Source organism: Acinonyx jubatus, chromosome D2, assembly GCF_027475565.1.
Source record: "Acinonyx jubatus isolate Ajub_Pintada_27869175 chromosome D2, VMU_Ajub_asm_v1.0, whole genome shotgun sequence".
In the NCBI taxonomy this organism is placed as follows: Eukaryota; Metazoa; Chordata; class Mammalia; order Carnivora; family Felidae; genus Acinonyx; species Acinonyx jubatus.
The window spans coordinates 755,458-773,408 of record NC_069393.1 but is presented as its reverse complement, the minus strand read 5'-3'; the positions used below and the strand labels follow the sequence as shown (position 1 = coordinate 773,408).

General features: G+C 44.3%; 1 protein-coding gene across 2 annotated transcripts in view; it reads left to right on the top strand.

Moving 5' to 3' along the window:
- The window catches only part of ABCB10 (ATP binding cassette subfamily B member 10), a 33,967-nt gene extending 16,825 nt beyond the window's left edge, over window positions 1-17,142 (top strand). Inside the window, exons 5-13 of one of the 2 annotated variants that reach the window (XM_027047028.2) lie at window positions 168-314; window positions 1,313-1,448; window positions 6,396-6,491; window positions 7,869-8,075; window positions 10,118-10,197; window positions 11,681-11,861; window positions 13,292-13,335; window positions 14,782-14,816; window positions 15,266-17,142. In XM_027047028.2, coding sequence (XP_026902829.1) covers window positions 168-314; window positions 1,313-1,448; window positions 6,396-6,491; window positions 7,869-8,075; window positions 10,118-10,197; window positions 11,681-11,861; window positions 13,292-13,335; window positions 14,782-14,816; window positions 15,266-15,485 — 1,146 coding nt within the window. In that variant the 3' untranslated portion in view covers window positions 15,486-17,142. Of the gene's footprint in view, window positions 1-167; window positions 315-1,312; window positions 1,449-6,395; window positions 6,492-7,865; window positions 8,076-10,117; window positions 10,198-11,680; window positions 11,862-13,291; window positions 13,336-14,781; window positions 14,817-15,265 lie in introns of both variants that reach the window. The other variant, XM_015082437.3, reaches the window with a different exon arrangement.
- Window positions 17,143-17,951: the final 809 nt, after the last annotated feature.

Genomic DNA, 17,951 nt, shown 5'->3' with positions numbered 1-17,951 from the left:
GTGTAAATATAACAAAAATATATTTGTTTCCAAAAATAAAATTGTTCATATACTCTGCTTTGTAATCTATTTTTAATGTCTTAAAAATGAGAGCCCCATTTTAACTTTGCTCTAGAAATCTTGAAATGTGACTTTCCTCCCCTGAAATGTATTTATTATTCTCCCAGCTAGCTGAGGAAAGTATTGGAAATATAAGAACTGTTCGAGCTTTTGGGAAAGAAATAACAGAAATAGAGAAATACACCAGCAAAGTGGACCACGTGATGCAGTTAGCAAGGAAAGAGGCGTTTGCTCGGGCTGGCTTCTTTGGAGCAGTAAGTAGATCATTTTGAAAAGAGTGCAAAGGACAGATGTTACGACTGAAACAGATTTGTATTCCCTTGACTTTGCCGTAAATAGAAAATAATTCTATTCCACTTCAAGATTAGGTCTGAGAGTTCATTTTTGTGAAAGAAGAGGAAACCACTACATGTGACTAAGCAGCGGTGGGGGCAGGCAGATCCCCAACATGGCCCAGACCAGCCACGTCCGCCTCACCGGGGAACTGTCTAGAAGTGTAGACCCTCAGCTGCACCCCAGGCCTACAAATCCAATGCTCTGGGGCTGCGCCCAGCAACAATCTGTTTTAACAGGCCTCCAGGTCGCTTCTGATGCAGGCAGTTTGAGACCCACTGGGGATTAACCAAAATAACTTCAGTGTGTTTCAAGAAAAAAGTATGACAAAAATGATCACATTGATCACAATGAACTCAAATACAACACTGAACTAGAAAATCACCGCGAGTGGGAAATCTATACCATGTTCAAATGGGAAAGAACTTCAGAGGTGATTCAATAATGGTCATGATTTAGGGACACAGAGGAAACAGGCCCAGATGAGGCAGCATTACCAAAGACCATGTACCTAACAAAGCTCAAGGCAGATCAGAGACAGGACTTCAACTTGTCTAGCCTTTGCTCAGGGCATCACATTAAGATACATAAATGCATATGCTTGCTGTGCATTCGTCTTGTTGTTAGGGAGGGAGTCCTTAATATTGTGTTTTCCTTTGCAAACCGAGTCCATTGAGTAAAATAGGAATCTGCTGGGTGACTTAGCTTCTAGGTTTTCACGTTGATGAGATCACTTCCTTCAATACTGTGATCTTTCCAAAGTAGTTTTTTATTTGAAATTCAGATTAAAACTCAGTGTTCTGGGAAAACCTTGTTGTGATAGTTAAATGCAAAAAAGAAACAATAGGCCATATTTACGCTTTTTGCATTTAGGTTTCTGGCTCCTACCTGAGGTGTCTTCATTTTCTTCATTTGACAGACGGGGCTCTCCGGGAACCTGATTGTGCTTTCTGTCCTGTACAAAGGAGGGCTGCTGATGGGCAGTGCCCACATGACCGTGGGTGAACTCTCTTCCTTCCTAATGTATGCTTTCTGGGTTGGATTAAGCATTGGAGGTATATAATTTAAATAGGCTTGGGAGTTACAAATTAAAACTCAGCTTATTGTCTCTGCAGTAACAATTTAACTTTGCCATTACACCACCTCTCGTCAGTTAACTTCAACTGAGAAAAACATTTCCTAGAATGTTAGTCCAGATTGCCGCTGAAAGAAGATGTAAAGATATGGACGCGATCTTGCCATGTAGGTGAGCAGTTCCTTGGCTGGGAAGGTGAGGATTTTCATAGGCCTCTCGTGGCTCATTGAGCTCAGGGTCATACTGGAGCCGTATTTTCCAACTTGCATGCTAACACGGCTTGCTGGCTCTGGTCCTAGGAGGTGGGACCAGCAGGTGGGGGCTCTGGGACCTAGGAGGTGGAAGGAAGGACAGTGCTGAACAGGTGTGCACACAAAACCCACGGTTCCTGTGGCTCTGGTAGTTACCCGACTGACAAATCACCGTGAAATAAAATTCCTTTTGTACGAAGTCAACCACATTCAAAACTGATGAACAGTCGTAAGTATAAATCAGAAAGTGCGTGAAGCAGAGTCACTTGTCTTGGTCAAGAATCTCTCGAAGTTCAGCTTCTGTTGTTGAATCCTGGCCAAAGGGAAGCAAGTTCTTGGAGACAGAGCTGTGTGAAGTCTATGAAAGTTTTCTTTCCTGTACCTCGCCTGCATGCCCAGCCAACAGGGGACAAATGATTTCCTGCCTTTTGTTTTCCTCCTTCCCTGAAAACTGAGATAGAAAGGTTAGATAAATAGCTTGAGGTCTGGCCAGCGGAACTCTGGTATCCCACCGTGGCATCCCACCGTGGCATCTCCACCCAAGACGTTTCTTTTCAGGGTTAAAGCTAGAGGCTCTTCTTAGACGTTGGCAGGCAAGTGAGGATATTTTCTGGACTGAGATTTTGAGAGATCCCTGAAAAGAGCATGTTAGTTCTGCGGGCTGCTCTGGAAGAAAAACCTGATTCAGACCGGTCAGGGTGCTAAGTGACTTGGGAAGTGAGAGGGTCAGTTCTCGAGGACCCGGTGAGGTGGGGTTGCTCTCCTCTCCACCCCTGGGATGAGCCTGCTGGGCCACAGGGTCTCACACCTGGGTGGTCGTGTTCCTTCAGTCTTCTGTCCTGCCCGAGAGTGGATTTACCTTCTACCACTTACCCTCTCTGGGGCCTTTTTTTCACATCCCACGCTTGACCGCAGTCTGCTGTCCTCCCCAGCCTCCCCCAATGTTCTGTTTTCTGCCACAAGCTGCTTTGATCTTTCTTAGTCCCTCCGCTCCTCGCACCTGCTTTTCTCCAAAATTCTTGACCCGACAGAAGCTACCTCTGTTTTGGGGTCTTCACTGCCTTCCTTTTTGTCCGGACAAGTTTGCAGCTGTGTCTTGTACAGGAGTAGGTGGGAAACACGGTGTACCGGGTGACTGACCGGGAGTTAATTCCCTCCCCCAGTTACGGAAGCTGCTGCTGAGGCTTTGTCTGTGCTCGAGGTTTGAGGGTAACTTTGCTTTCTGAACCACAGGCTGTCCCATGACTCTGGTCACTGCCTGGTACAATACGTGCCATGTGGGGCTGGAGGGGGGAGAAAAGGTGCGGGTAGATGGGTGGGGATCTGTGACCACACGGTGTCCCCACATTTACAACCTAGATAGGTACTTAAGGCTGTAGGAACTTGATTCAAGAAGCTGAAACAGATTTTAAAGGTTTTTGTGAAGCTCACTGTTGAAAATAATCGCATGATGAATCTGTAAGCAAGAAATCCTATTTTGTTTATTAGAATGTATTTAATAATTAAATGTTAAAGAATGTTCAGATGTTTTCTGCTTAGAATAGCATACTGAAAAACAAATACAACAAATTCTACGTATATTTGAGAGAGGATCAGAAGGGCTGTTTGAAGAAAAGCATGTTTGTTTGTTTTGTGCCAGAGAATGCCCTTACATCTACCTAGCGAACCCCAATATCTCGTTTCTTATTTATTTCTATTGAGGTGAAATTCACCTAACGTACCGTGAACCGTTTTAAAGTCTACAGTCCGGTGGTATTTTGTACATTCACAGTGTTGTGCAACCACCGCCTCCCCTTGGTTCTGAAATATCTTCGTCACCCCCCACACCCCCAGCCCAAAAAGAAAATCCCATACTCGTTAAGCAGTCGGTTTCCATATCCCTCCCTCCCCCAGCCCCTGGCAACCACAGTTTGCTTTGTGTCTTCCCGTCTTTACTGGAGTTCGCATAAAAGGAATCACACAATATGCGGCCTGGTATGTTTGGCTTGTTTCACTCAGCACGTTTTCAGAATTCGCTCACATTGTAGCGTGCTTTGGTCCTTCCTTCCTTTTCACGGCTGAATAATACTCCGTTGTATGGGTGGACCGCGTGTTGTGTATCCGGGGCCATTTTGCTTTGTTTGTATTTTCACTATGTTGAACTACCTCCAACTCCTTCCCTCCTTTTTTCTTTTTTTCTTTTTTATTAATAGAAAATTTGTTAGAGGAATTTTAGGCTCACAACAAGATTAAGCAGAGAGTATAGGGAGTTCCCACATGTTCCCTGCCTCTACGCGAGCACAGCCTCCCCATCAGCATCCCCCACTAGAGTGACACATTTGTTATCATTGACAAAGCAACACTGACAGGTGATTATCACCCGAAGTCCAAAGTCCATCGTTTACATTACATTCACTGGTGTTGTATATCCCATGGGTTGGAACATGCATCTATCATTACAGTATCATACAGAATACTTTCACCGCCCTAAAAGTCCTCTGTGCTCTGCCTATTCCTCCCTTCCCTTAACCCCTGGTGACCAGTGATCTTTTTATTGTCTCCACACTTTCACCTCTTCCAGAGCGTCATCTAGTTCAGATAGGCATCTTTCATTTCAGAGGTGGCATTTAGTGTTCCTCTGTGTCCTTTCAGGACTTGATCGCTCGTTTGGTTTTAGCACGGACTAATATTGCATCGTCCGACATACCACGGTTTCTTTACCCACCCACATTCTGAACGACATCTCGATTGCTTCCAGGTTTTGGCAATTATGAATAAAGATGCTCTAAAGATCCACAGGCAGGTTTTTGTGCCGACGTGAGTTTTCCCCCTCTGTGGGTAAACCCAAAGGAGTGAGATTGCTGGGTCGTAGGCAAGAGTATGTTCAGTGTAAGGAACTGCCTTCCAAAGTGGCTGTGCTATCTTGCATTCCCACCATCAGTGAATGAGAGCTCCCAATGCTCTTCGTCCTCACCAGCTTTAGGTGTTGTCAGAATCTTGGGTTTTCATCCTTCTGTTAGGTGTGCAGAAGTATCTCGTTCTATTTGCATTTCCCCGATGACATGTGATGTCACCTGTAGATCTTTAGTGAGGTCTTTGGGTTCAGGTCTTCTGCCCATTTTTTGATCGGGTTGTTTTCTTAATGTTGAGTATGAAGAGTTCTTTGTACATCGTGGATACCTTTGTCAGCTGGGTCTTTTACAAATATTTTCTCCCAGTCTGTGGCTTGTCTTCTCATTCTCTCTGGAGAGCACAAGTTTTTGATTTTAATGAAGTCTAATTTGTCAGTTCTTTCTTTCATGGATCATGGGTTTGGTGTTGTATCTACAAAGTCATCACCAAGCCCAGAGTCATCTAGGATTTGTCCTATGTTAACTTCTAAGAGTTTTATAGTTTTGTTTTTTACGTTGAAGTCTGTGATCCATTTTGAGTAATTTTTGTGAAGGGCATGAGGTCTGTGTCTAGATTCTTTTTTTTTTTTTTGCATGTGGATGTCCAGTTTTTCCAGCACCACTTGTTAAGACCATCCTTTCTTTATTGAATTGCCTTTGCTCATTTGTCAAAGATCAGTGGACGATATTTATCTGGATCTATTTCTGCCCGGTGCACTTTTAATTCAACACGAAGAGTTTAATCCACTGTATCTTGCACAGATTTCCACAAAAAATGCACAAAAATACCTTAGAAAGAATAGCTGAATTGCATTTTTGTGGTATCCTTACCGCATGTTACAAGTATATGTTCTTGCGGTTGGCATGGCCTAGCGTACTTGGAGTTTGTTTGCTTTAAGTCATTAATTCATTCACAGTTCAAAGGTGACTTTGGGGTACCTAGGTGTCTCAGTCGGTAAAGCATCCGGTTCTTGATCTCAGCTCAGGTATTGATCTCGGGGTCTGAGTTCAGGCCCCGTGTTAGGTTCCGCGCTGCGTGGGGAGCTTATTTAAAAAACAAACAAACGTGGGGCGCCTGGGTGGCTCCGTCGGTTAAGCGTCCGACCTTGGCTCAGGTCATGATCTCACGGTCCGTGAGTTCGAGCCCCGCATCGGGCTCTGTGCTGACAGCTCGGAGCCTGGAGCCTGCTTCAGATTCTGTGTCTCCCTCTCTCTCTGACCCTCCCCCATTCATGCTCTGTCTCTCTCTCTCTCTCAAAAATAAATAAACATTAAAACAAACAAACAAAAACAAAGGTGACTTTAAAAAGAGATTGTTGGAAAATTTAACATTTCTAAATTCCTTTTCAGTTTTTAGCCTAGTAAAAGTTGTATTTGTTGAGTGCTTGAAATGGGGTTTGATTTTGCAGATATGAATTTAAAATGAATATTGGGATGTTTTATATTCCTTTTAAGTAAGCATTATATTCTATTTGTATTGCTGTTTTTTCACTAGGTAGCTTTTCTCTGCAATGTTGTGATTTTAATTCAGTGGTTGATTACTGTGGCTATATGCATTTGTAAATTCCCAATCAAACATGAAATCTGTATTAGAAATCAGTGAAATCAGGAGGAGAAGCTGAAGGCAAACAAGGGTGTGAGACAGAGGGAATTTTGAGTACAGATTCCCAGGCAGTTGCCTCAAATCCTGTTTGAAAGTGAACAGATGTTATATTAAAAGCAAGTTACCCTTACTGTTTGCAGAGGGCTGTAGCAGATGGTTGTTTCCTGGCATTGGTGATGAGTATGTTTGCTTCTTGTCCTTAGGGCTGAGCTCTTTCTACTCGGAGCTGATGAAAGGGCTGGGTGCCGGGGGACGCCTTTGGGAGCTCCTCGAGAGAAAGCCTGAGCTGCCTTTTGACGGTGGGTATCCCACGGGTTTGTTCTTTGCTGGGATTAGACAAATGTTGCTTTGGGGGTGCCTGGGTGGCTCAGTTGGCTGAGCATCCAACTTCTGATTTCAGCTCGGGTCATGATCTCGCAGTTCATGAGTTTGAGCCCCCTCCCTTCCCCTCTGTGCTGGCGGCTCAGAGCCTGCTTAGGATTCTCTGCTTCTCCCTTGCTCGCTTGCGCTCTCTCTCTTTCTCTCTCTCAAAATAAATACCTAAACAGTTAAAAAAAAAAATGTGGCTTGGGACAGTTAGCCCAGCTCTACCTGTGAAGGCTGAGCATGACAAGGCTGTTGTCCTTGCCACGTTACGGAAAGGGTGATCAGAGGGGCAGGTGGTGGGAGGGGAAGGACAAAGGAAGCGTGGGGGCTGACCATGCAGTGTGTCAGTCCTGCCGGTGATTTGTTACCAAGAGCAGCAGGAAGGAAGCGAGTACCACCCGGGGGTACAGATGGGAAGGGCCCTGGCCATTCCGCCAGATTTGTCTTCTGTAGTGCTTTTGATGTTTGTGTTGGGGTGAGGGCGGGGCGGGGGGAAAGGAAGGCAGGTCACACATTAAAAGCCTCCAAATTTCTTGGCTTGGGGAGGGGGGTGGGCTAGCGGATGCTGGTGTTGATTGGCTAGAGCCATCTCCTTCGTCAACTCCTTCCCTAGAAGCTAGCGCTCCGGGGAGCTACGTGACCTAGAAGCAGTGGCCACCCCGTCACTCGCTGACTCCCAGGACACTGATTGCTGCTCAGCCCCAGTATTCTCCAGTGTGACAGGCTGGAGGAAGTAAGCCCGGCTGAGGGAGATGGAGTGGCTTCTCCCGAGTCATCGGCAGGGTGAGGAATACGAGGACAGAGCAGCCCTCGGATCCCTCTGGCTCTGCGGCTGGTGTACAATGCTCAGCCCTCTGTCATCCTTCTCTCAAGACATTTAGAGAAGAGAAGATAAACCCTGCACCCGAGGAACTTGAGGTGGCGGCACAGAGCGGGGAGGCAATCGGCTTCGAAACCAGACTGCCCTACGGGTGGACGGTCGCGCCGCTGCCCGTTGGCTTGGGCAGGCGGTTGTCTCTGAGACTCCGTGTCCCATCAGTAAAACTGGGACAGTCACCTCTGCCCATCAAGGCCATGAGGCTCAGACGAACGCAGAGGTATCGTGCCTCGCACAGAGTGCGTGCAGAGCAGGCTCCGGGTGAGCGTTAGACGGAGGCCTCTCCCTGGCTTGCCCGGGAAGGGCTCACAGTCCGGGGGAGTGTGGTGGCCGTGGCCCGGCACCTCCTGGAGTCAGACGAGTAGGAGAATGGAGTTCTGCTGTCCGTTCGATCTTTGCGTTAAGTAATTCGTATTCTGTCTTGTTTCAGAAGGGGTCGTTTTAAACCAGGAAAGTTTCCAGGGCACTCTGGAGTTTCGGAACGTGCATTTCGCCTACCCCGCTCGCCCGGAGGTGCCTATATTCCAGGATTTCAGCCTTTGTATCCCATCAGCGTCGGTCACAGCGCTGGTTGGCCCAAGTGGTTCTGGCAAATCAACGGTGCTGTCCCTCCTGCTGAGGTTGTATGACCCCATTTCTGGTGAGTGGGTCATCGCCTGGTAGGGTGGGAGGCCTCTCCAGAGCCCCCCTACCCCTGTGTTCTGGGAGAGGACCAAATTATGCAACGACTTGTAGTGTGAGACTTTTGGATGCCAGAGGGTTTGTTCCCAGGAAAGGAAGCCCCTATACAAGGGGGTCCCTCTTAAGAGTACACAGAAGCCCCGCCAGGCAGTTTGTAGAGTTCCTGTCTGGCCTCTTCAAGTCCCGAGCGACTTCCTGAATTCTGCCTCCTCTCCTGTGCCGGTGTCTCCTTCTGACGCCCCCATCCTGGGAGAGGACAGGCAGGGCTGCCCCGCAGCTACGGGAAGGTGCCCCACGTGTGGCAGAGCATCACTGCCCAGCAGCCGCAGAGTAAGTGCCTCTCTGTGCCAGCCGCTCAGCTTGTAAAGCTTCTCTGGAAGCCTTCGGGCTGCATGCTCCCGTGAACTGCCCCGTGGCCAGCGTGCAGACCGGTGATTTGGCAGTCCGTGGTTCACTTCTAGTTTGTGACTGCTTTCTTGAAGTCATTTTGAGGTAGTAGGAATTTTTGTAATGGATTTTTCTCACCCTGGTTTTTATTTTGTTTTTAACTGGATCATAGCATCTTTTAGAGCAGAGAACATGTTATTTTACTTCCTTATGTCCTTTGTCAATTAAGATGTAATTGACATATAGTATTATATTAGTTCCGGGTGTACAACCTGATTTGCTGTATGTATATCTTATGGAAGGTCTAGTTAACATCCATCACCACACATAATTATAAAGTCTATATCCTTCTTTATATCAGAGCCTGAAGTAGATAGTCCTTATGTATGGCTTTCATTCTGGATTGAGACAACAAGGATGTTTCTCAACAAGAAAACAACTGCTTGTTAGTAAAAAACCACATCATTAATTTAAAATGAATACGTCTCATGGCTTTTGTAGCTGTGCTTTTTGGTTAAAACAATGAGAGAGCTGGCTGTGTGCCAGATAAGTATTTGACTTGCGGATCCTGACCCACAGAATAGCCAACTGCATTAAAATGGGTGTTAGCTCCACTGTTTGCCTCTGGAATCCCCATTTTGATTCACTCTACTTGCTATAAAATTCTGAATTGAGAAAAATCCTAGTGAAGTGAATGCAAAGCAAGTCAGAATATTAAGCCTGTGGTTTCTTTATCATAAACTGCCTTATCATAAATTCCAGCCTTGGGTAGACTATATATAAATATATATACACTTGTACTTTTTAAGCCAAAGACCTCAGATGTTTGCCAGTTGGCGAACGTTTACAGCTGGCTTGTAGAATCCCACACCACTGAGAAGGAATGGCATTTCTGAGTCACCATCATCGTCATCACCAAGCATTACTGAGCGTCGTAGAATTAATTCTGTTAGCGAGGGTCGCAGGGTTACATCTGATTATTTAGATGTTCTGCTCTGGTATCAGATTCTCGGTGGCGGATAATGATTCTCCTCCAACTGCATTTGTGCAGGAAGAGATAGTTTAAGGAAGAATAAAAGAGCTAAAAAAAAAAAAAAATCACTGGCGGGGTTAAACTTCCAGGACACGTCTTGTAACTTCACTGCAGAACCAGGCCTTTGAGGTGGTTGCTGATGCTGACGTGGCCCGCAAGCTCCAGGATGAGGCAGCCACTGTCACAGGTGCCAGCTTCAGAGCTGTGCCACCACCGCCAGCGTCTGTGACAGCCAATGGACACCTCGCTGCTTGCCCCCTTCCATGTAACTCTCTCCTGAGTCAGTTTCGCACAGGTGCATCTTCTTGTGGGGCCCTGAGTCATTCCAGAAAGGAAGCCATTGCAGCAAAGTGAGCTGCATGGATGAGCGAGGAGACGGGCTGGTCAGCTACCCGCCGCAGGGAGACGGGAGACACGGAAGTTCCATGAAACATGTTGATTTTAGATTCCGTTTGGAGATTTTGAATGTACTTGTAATCTTTGAAAGAACCGAGTGTGGAATTTTTCCACCAGATCCTTTCTCTGTTTTCATGAGTCATTGGCCCCGTGACACTCCGTGACTTTCCTCTCCTCTCTACAAGGAACTATCAGTCTCGATGGCCATGATATCCGTCAGCTAAATCCAGTCTGGCTGAGATCCAAGATTGGGACAGTGAGTCAGGTAGGAAGAGAGGTTTCTATTTTTATTGTACTTGTCCTTTCACTTTGCTTTTATTATTTATTTTTGCCTTAGACTGACCCTCCCAAAAGAGAAGGAAGTTTTCCAGATGTACCGAACTGATCTCACCCACAGGTTTTGTAGATTTGGAAACAGAGCTGTATCTTGCAGACCTTAAACACTTGATCCAATCGAAACCGATTTTTATCAAAAGCTGGGGACTCATGTTACTTTGTAGAGCAGATAGTCTAGAGGGTGAGGAGAAAACAATAGAACTTTTCTACGTTTTACTGACTCCTCCACAGTTCCCATCTTGGTCACCAGCACAGTCTATGGTTTTCCACAATGGGCTTCAGGGATAGTAAGCAAGCCAAGATTCGGGCAAGAGCCAGCGTCTCCTTGCAAAGAGGTCGCGGATTTCGAGGCAAAATGTTAGTGTAATACGGCGGCTTTGATGGGGCTGTTTTCACGAGACCCTTTGGTGCAGGGAATTTTTGACGCAGTTGTTTATATTTTTATTACCAGGCTATGTGCACAGCAGACAAATCTGAGCCTCCCCTCAGACCTTACCCCTGCCCCCACTCCCCTAGGCGAGCAGCAGGGGCGGGGGGTTGCTTGGTTGTATAAGTATACCAGTAGTGCATATTGTTTAGGGATGAAGAAAAGAAGCTGGAGGTTTATTTGCTTCTCAGGACTGTTCCACAGGGTTCTGTGAAAATGTCATGTTCCCACCTGGTTTGTGTATATTTCTAAAAGTAATGAATAGAGATGGATTCCCCCCTTGATTCTCAGTGGGAAGCCCACAGCTGGAAAATTCAGGTGGACTCGGCATCTTCCATACCTGACAATTCCTAAGGGGAGGAGCTTGCATTTATGAAGTGTCTACCGTGTGCCAGGCACCTGCTGTGGAATCTCATTTCCTGCAGTATAATGATGAAATCAATCCTGTTCATGGAACAACATGAATTTTTTAGAAGTCAGCTGGGCGAATTTATGGAGAATGAGGGAGTAGAATTGAGAAAACAGTATACAGCTGACCCTTGAACAACATGGGTTTGAACTGCATGGGGCCACTCATATGTGGATTTTTATAGTGCAGTACTGTGGATGTGCTTTCTCTTCCTTATGATTTCCTAATAACATTTTCTTTAGCTTGCTTTATTGGAAGAATACGGTATGGAATACATAGAACATACAAGATACATAGTAATCACCTGCTTTATGTTATCAGTAAGGCTTCCAGTCAGCAGTAGACTATTAGTGGCTAAGTTTTTGGGGAGTCGAAAGTTATACTCAGATTTTTGACTGCACGGGGATCAGCACCCGTCTAACCCTCATGTTACTCAGCGGCCGACTGTGTGTTCTTGGGGAGCAATTTAATAGTTTCTTAGATATAAGTACTGTATTAAGCTTCACTATATTTACTAGATATGTTTGAAGTCTGTGTTGAAATTTGCAATAAATATGTTGTATTTCCAATGTGCAGGAACCAGTTTTGTTTTCTTGCTCAATTGCTGAGAACATTGCTTATGGTGCGGACGACCCCTCCTCGGTGACTGCCGAGCAGATAGAAAAAGTGGCTGATGTAGCCAATGCAGGTGCTTTCATCCGGAATTTCCCCCAAGGATTCAACACTGTGGTCGGAGAAAAGGGCGTTCTTCTCTCAGGTACCTTTTTGTTACTGCTTTGTAGCGAAAACTTGCTGTTCCAGAGAACTCTCCAGCATTTCGTATGGCAGTATAAATTTCTAATTAGGCTCTTGTCCTTAGAGTTTATGCAATTTGCCTTTCCATTTTCTAAAATTTCTTCTGTATGTGGACTGCTCCCCAGTGTCCTTCACTTTCTACCCCAAAGGTGTTCCCAGATTCCCACGCAGTGTCCCACTGAGTAATAGCCACAGCAGCTTTTTTCTCACCTGAGAAAAAATGTGTTTTGCAACTTGAAATCCTTGAATTTTGCAGAAAAGAAGACAAACACAGGGTAGCAAGATGATCTGTGCAGGGAGGCAGAGGCTGTGAATCAGGAACAGAACTGAAATTGAAGAATTCTTTATTCCCCACTCTGTACTTTGCCCGTTAGACCAGGAGTTTCATTAAAGGGCCAGAGAGTAAATATTTTTAAAAAAGATTTTTTAATGTTTATTTAATTTGGATGGGGAGAGAGAGAGAGAGAGAGAGACAGAGAGAGACAGAGAGAGAGAGACAGACAAAGTGCAAGTGGGGGAGGAGCAGAGAGAGAGAGGGGGAGACACAGAATCCGAAACAGGCTCCAGGCTCTGAGCCATCAGCCCAGAGCCTGACGCGGGGCTCGAACTCACAAAGTGCGAAATCATGACCTGAGCTGAAGTTGGACACTTAACCGACTGAGCCACCCAGGCGCCCCGGTGGTTTATTCTCTTGGTTTTCTCCTGTTCTGTGCACGCACGCAGACTGCTCCCTGTGCCTGTTGTCCCCCAGGAAAGGAAAGACAAGAGGACAGCATGAGGACGGAAGGTGTCGGGAGTAGCGCCCTGAGGTAGAGCAGCAGAATGACAGGCCCCAGCACCACGGTTGCCCTCTGCTCCCGTATCGGCTCCCATCCCCTTCACATACTGTTCAGAGACCCCTTGATGTCTTGAGTTTCTGGTTTCCTTGCCACATGGGATGTTCTGCAAGGGAAGCGGTACATGTAGCGGTTAAGAGCATAGGCCTTCGCTGTTGGTTCAGACCTCCGCTCTGCCACCTACCAACTATAGACCTCAGACTGATTATTTTCTGCCTTGGTTTTTCATCCGTGAAAAGGGAATGATTACAGAATCTACTTCATAGGATTTTTTCAAGATTGAACGAGATAACATCGTAACACATTCAGACAATGCCCGGCACAGCAGAACTCCTCAGTAAATGTTAGCTACGATAATAATGTTTGTTACTAATTTTGAGGTTGGTGAGGCGACAGTATATTTTAAACAGAGGTCTCTGTCCCCCGACCCACCTCAGCTGTGACTAACTGGAAGAAGCTGTCTTCAAACTGCCGCGTAGCTGATCAGAAAATCCTATTACCAAGAATTTTTGTTAAGGCTTTCAAGTTTTTTAAAAAAAAACATTGTCATTGTCAGGTGGACAGAAACAGCGGATTGCAATTGCCCGTGCTCTGCTTAAGGTAAGCTTCAAGCCACTTGGCCGGGATTTTTTGTTGTTCTTGTTATCATTTTTAATTAGGGAGCTTATCATTTGTAATTTACTACTCTTCTTCCTTTTGTTTTTTTGGAGGGGGAGGCGAGGTACGTGGTTGAGAGTTCTGGTGAAAGATGGGTGGGGAGTGTTCCACCCGGTACGTCTCGTCCCAATTTAACAAGTATTTCTTCTTGGGTATGAGGAGCCCAGGACTATGCTAGAGTTGTTGGAGGGGGAGAAGTTTGGCACATGAACCTTCCATCCTGAAGTATACAGTCTAATGAGTGAAACAGTGATTAATTCAAAATATCAAACAATACAAGTATGATTCTTTGTATCGTCTATAGTCACCTGCTCAACTTAATAGTAGTACAGACTGGAAATACTTATACAGGACTCCTAAGAAGAGAGGGAAATCCATTTTAGCTTAAGGCCCCAGACATTGTATTTCTTAGCAAATGATAGCCTTCCCCTTTGTTGTATAACTGTTCTCCTCAGGGTCATAGGTGAGGTTTTACTTTAAAACGTTTTTTATGAAAAAAAATTTTGTTTAAGTTTACTTATCATTTATTTTTTGAGAGAGAGTGAGAGTGCATGAATGAGGGAGGGGGCAAAGACTGAGGGAAAGAGAGAGATTTGTAAGAGGGCTCTGTGCTGACAGCAGTGAGCTCGATGCAGGGCTTGAACTCACAAACCATGAGATGACCTGAGCCAAAATCAAGAGTCCGACATCTAACCAACTGATCCACCCAGGTGCCCCTAAAACTTTTTTTTAAATGGTTACTTATTGTGAGAGAGAGAGAGAGAGTGCGAGTGAGGGAGGGGTGGAGACAGAGAGAAAGAGAGTGAGGGAGGGGCACAGAGAGGGAGAGAGAGAATCACAAGCAGGCTCCAGCTGTGAGCTCAGAACCTGATGTGGGGCTCGATCCCACGAGTTGTGAGGTCATGACCTGAGCCAAAATCGAGTCGGACACTTAACTGACTGAGCCACCCTGGCACCCTCATAGGTAAGGTTTTAAAAAACAGCTATATTGAAGCATACCATAAAATTCACCAGTTTTAAATGTACTTTTCAGCGACCTTTAGGAAATTTACAATTGTTCAACTGTCACATGGTCCAATTTTAGAACATTTCTATCACCCCAGATTCCCTTATACACACTTGTAGCTTTTCTCCTCCCCACCTCTAGTCCCAGGCCATCACCACTGTAATTTCTATCTGTCTGGATTTGCCTTTCTGGACATTTGAGATCAATGGAGTCCTACAGTTTGTAGAATTTTGGGTTTGGCTTCTTTCACTTGGCAGAATGTTTTCAAGGTTCATCCCCGTTGTGTCACGTATCAATACTTCTTTTTTTTTTTTATTCCTGAGAGTTTGTGTTTTCCTAATAAAATTGTGTTCCTTTTCTTTTTAACGTTTTTCTTTCTTCAGAATCCCAAAATCCTTCTCCTAGACGAAGCAACCAGGTGAGGATATCTTAATCGTATGTATGATTGTATAAGCCACATTCTTCCTTTACCAAATATGACTCCTTACCTCAAAGTGATACAGCTGAAAAATGGTGTTTTCCCCCCTTCCACTTTAAAGTGCCCGAGTGTGACTTAATGAGGCCAGTGGACAGGCTGAGTCGTAAGTTGAGTGTTCTAGTCTCAACCTAGATGCGTTTGTGATGAGCCCCGAGTCACTCTGCTCAGCAGCGGTCCCGCAAGTTGTGTGGAAATCAAGGGTTCCGAGCTTCCTTTGTAGTATCTTTACGCTGTAAGAGGTAGATAGTAAACCCAAGAGGTTGTCATTTTGATCGCAGTGAAAATTCACTGCCGGTTCAGGACAGCTGTGTGTCCAACAGGAAGCACGTAAATACGCAGTATGGGTGGCACTGACAGCTTTGCTTTCTCATGTGGGTTTCCTGTTTAAGTGCCCTGGATGCTGAAAATGAGTACCTTGTGCAAGAAGCTCTGGACCGACTCATGGAAGGTAGGACGGTGTTGATTATTGCCCACCGTCTGTCCACCATTAAGAATGCTAATACGGTGGCTGTTCTTGACCAAGGAAAGATCACAGAACGTGGGAGACATGAAGAACTTCTTTCAAAACCCAACGGGATATACAGAAGATTAATGAACAAGCAAAGTTGAGTCCGCATAAAGAAGTAGTTACCGATGAAGTGAACGCGAGAGACTTTAGAGCGAAACATGGTCACAGGAATAAACGAACTTAGAGAGGATGTGAAATCTGGGCGTCACACTGCAAGTTATCTTAAGTATGCCTGTTTTTTCCCAGGGTGGGTAAAATATTGTTTTGAGATGCACCTGTTCTCAAGACCTTTTTATTCAGAGTTTTAATCATGGTAACTTTCTAAATGTCTCTAGCACTGAGATTATTTTCAGGTGTTTTACTTTCTTTTATCTTGGAATACTTTAGTTAATATAACGTGGCACTTCGTTTGTTTTTTCTTACCTGCCATTACAGATTGAAACTATTGTCACATGACAATTTTTAAAAGGGGATTTTAAATAAAAGGCTTAATTATTTTAGGTGAGTTTTCCAATTACTGTGTAATCCTCTTGGTAGTATTCTACCTCCTTTGTGTCTAATTTTACTAGAAGATGAATATCTTCCCTTTTTTTTAAATTCTGGTAATCTCATGAAGTGAACCTCACATACAGACCCACAGAAATCGTAAACATCACATGACAAGATGGGAATATTTACATTCCATACTTCCTGTATTTTCAGAGGTATGAGAGTTTAGGAATATGTGTTCCTCTGGGATGAGACTGTTTGAATGTGTGTGGCTTTCAAAATCCTTAGCACGCGAAAGCCTGACGAGTTTTAAAAAGGGTTAAGAAGCCCATCCTTTGAATAAGAAAACTTCTATTTTCATTATTCATGCATTTGTTACTGTGGGAAGTGAGGCATGAACTGCCAGGTATTATTAAGAGGTAAAAATGAATTCTACATTGAAGTCACCCAAAGGCATGTATTTTGACAATTATCTTTAAAAAATGTATAATTCCTCACCAAATGTTACTTTTCATCAGTTAAATACATTTGAAATTTCACTCAATGAGGCAAAAACCTAAATAATTTTCAGCCTTAAAACATTTGAAGAAAGCTTAGTTCTTTCTATTCTGTACAACGTCATGAAACGTTAAGAACTTGTCACTCTTCTAAAAAGAGGACAATAGTCATTTTTATTTATGGTTATAGTTTTATGCACCCAAATGCCTCGGAACTCATAAAGCAATGCTGAGAGCCGTTAGATTTGCCATATTTCAAACCAGTGCTGTTAATTTGTTGTTGCCTGAAGAAAAAGTGGTTTTTTTTTTTTACATTGACGATGCCAGAATCTAAGAAATAACTATGTTGATGTAATGAAAATAGAGGTTTTCCCTTGTTCTACATATTTATAGTTCACTGATTATACTGGAAGGAGAAATCACTACTTCATGATAAGCACAGAGTATTAGATTTCATTCTACATAAAGGAGTTTATTATTGAATAAAGTGAACTCAGTGAATGAACGAACTCCATGTTCTTTGGATTAGGAAGCAGTACATCTGTGACAATCATTTTCACAACCTTTACTTGCATTCTTTATACAATTTGCTGTTATGGTGTGGTTCTCAGAAAACAGGCAAAACACAACGACAAGGGTGGATCTCTTTGTGCCATAGAAGTATTGACGAAATTGAATTTGATCATTACATTTTATTCTCTAATACAAAAATGTTCAATTGTGTCTTTAGGGAACATTTTATATCCTGGATTAAAATTTATAGTGAACTTTATCTGTGTCTGTCACTTCTTATAGAACTTTATTACATTCAGTGTCTCACTAGAATTTGGCTTTGGAGATTCAGAAATAAGGAAAAAACTGACATCACAAATAAAGTAAGTAGTAATTACAAGTTCCCTTCGTTTCCTCCTTACCTAAGATTGTTACTGTCTTTTTTATTTTCTATTTATAAACTGTTAGGAGGTGAGGGAGGGATAGTAAAGTATCCCCCAAACTGAGACAGCATTGAAAGACTGGAAAACAAAGCAGGTGACTCCATTCAGTTTACACACGGTTTTATTCAAGGTAACTTACTGATGGGAGTTCGGGTGGACGACCATCCAGGCAGCTGCACAAATATTCTCCGCAAAGTTGACACCTTAGTCTAGAGATTTTATAGGGCATTATAGGGAGATCAAAGGGCTTGCATGCACCTGACCGCGAACCTGTAATTAGATCTCGTGGCACCATCCAGGCATCGCGCAGGGGAAAGACTATGTTATCTCTACAAGATTTATGGGAGGCCAAAGCAAGCCTCCGTCCCTCCCAGCCTTGGTGGTCATTTCTAAGGTATGTATGTTAATCTTCAAGGGGCCCGGAACACAAGGGAGGTCATGGAGCAAACATGGACAAGATGGAGGGCTAAAGGTGGAATCAGTATTGTCCGTAGTCCCACAGAAACATTGTAATTAGTTGCTTCTGTGCAAGAAATAAGTATCCCCTGCCCCTACCACGGACAAGGAACTGTGCTATGGAGTGGACAGATTAGCACCTGCCCTCAAGGGGCTCCTGTTCAGAAGGAGGGATGAGGCAGATAAAAAT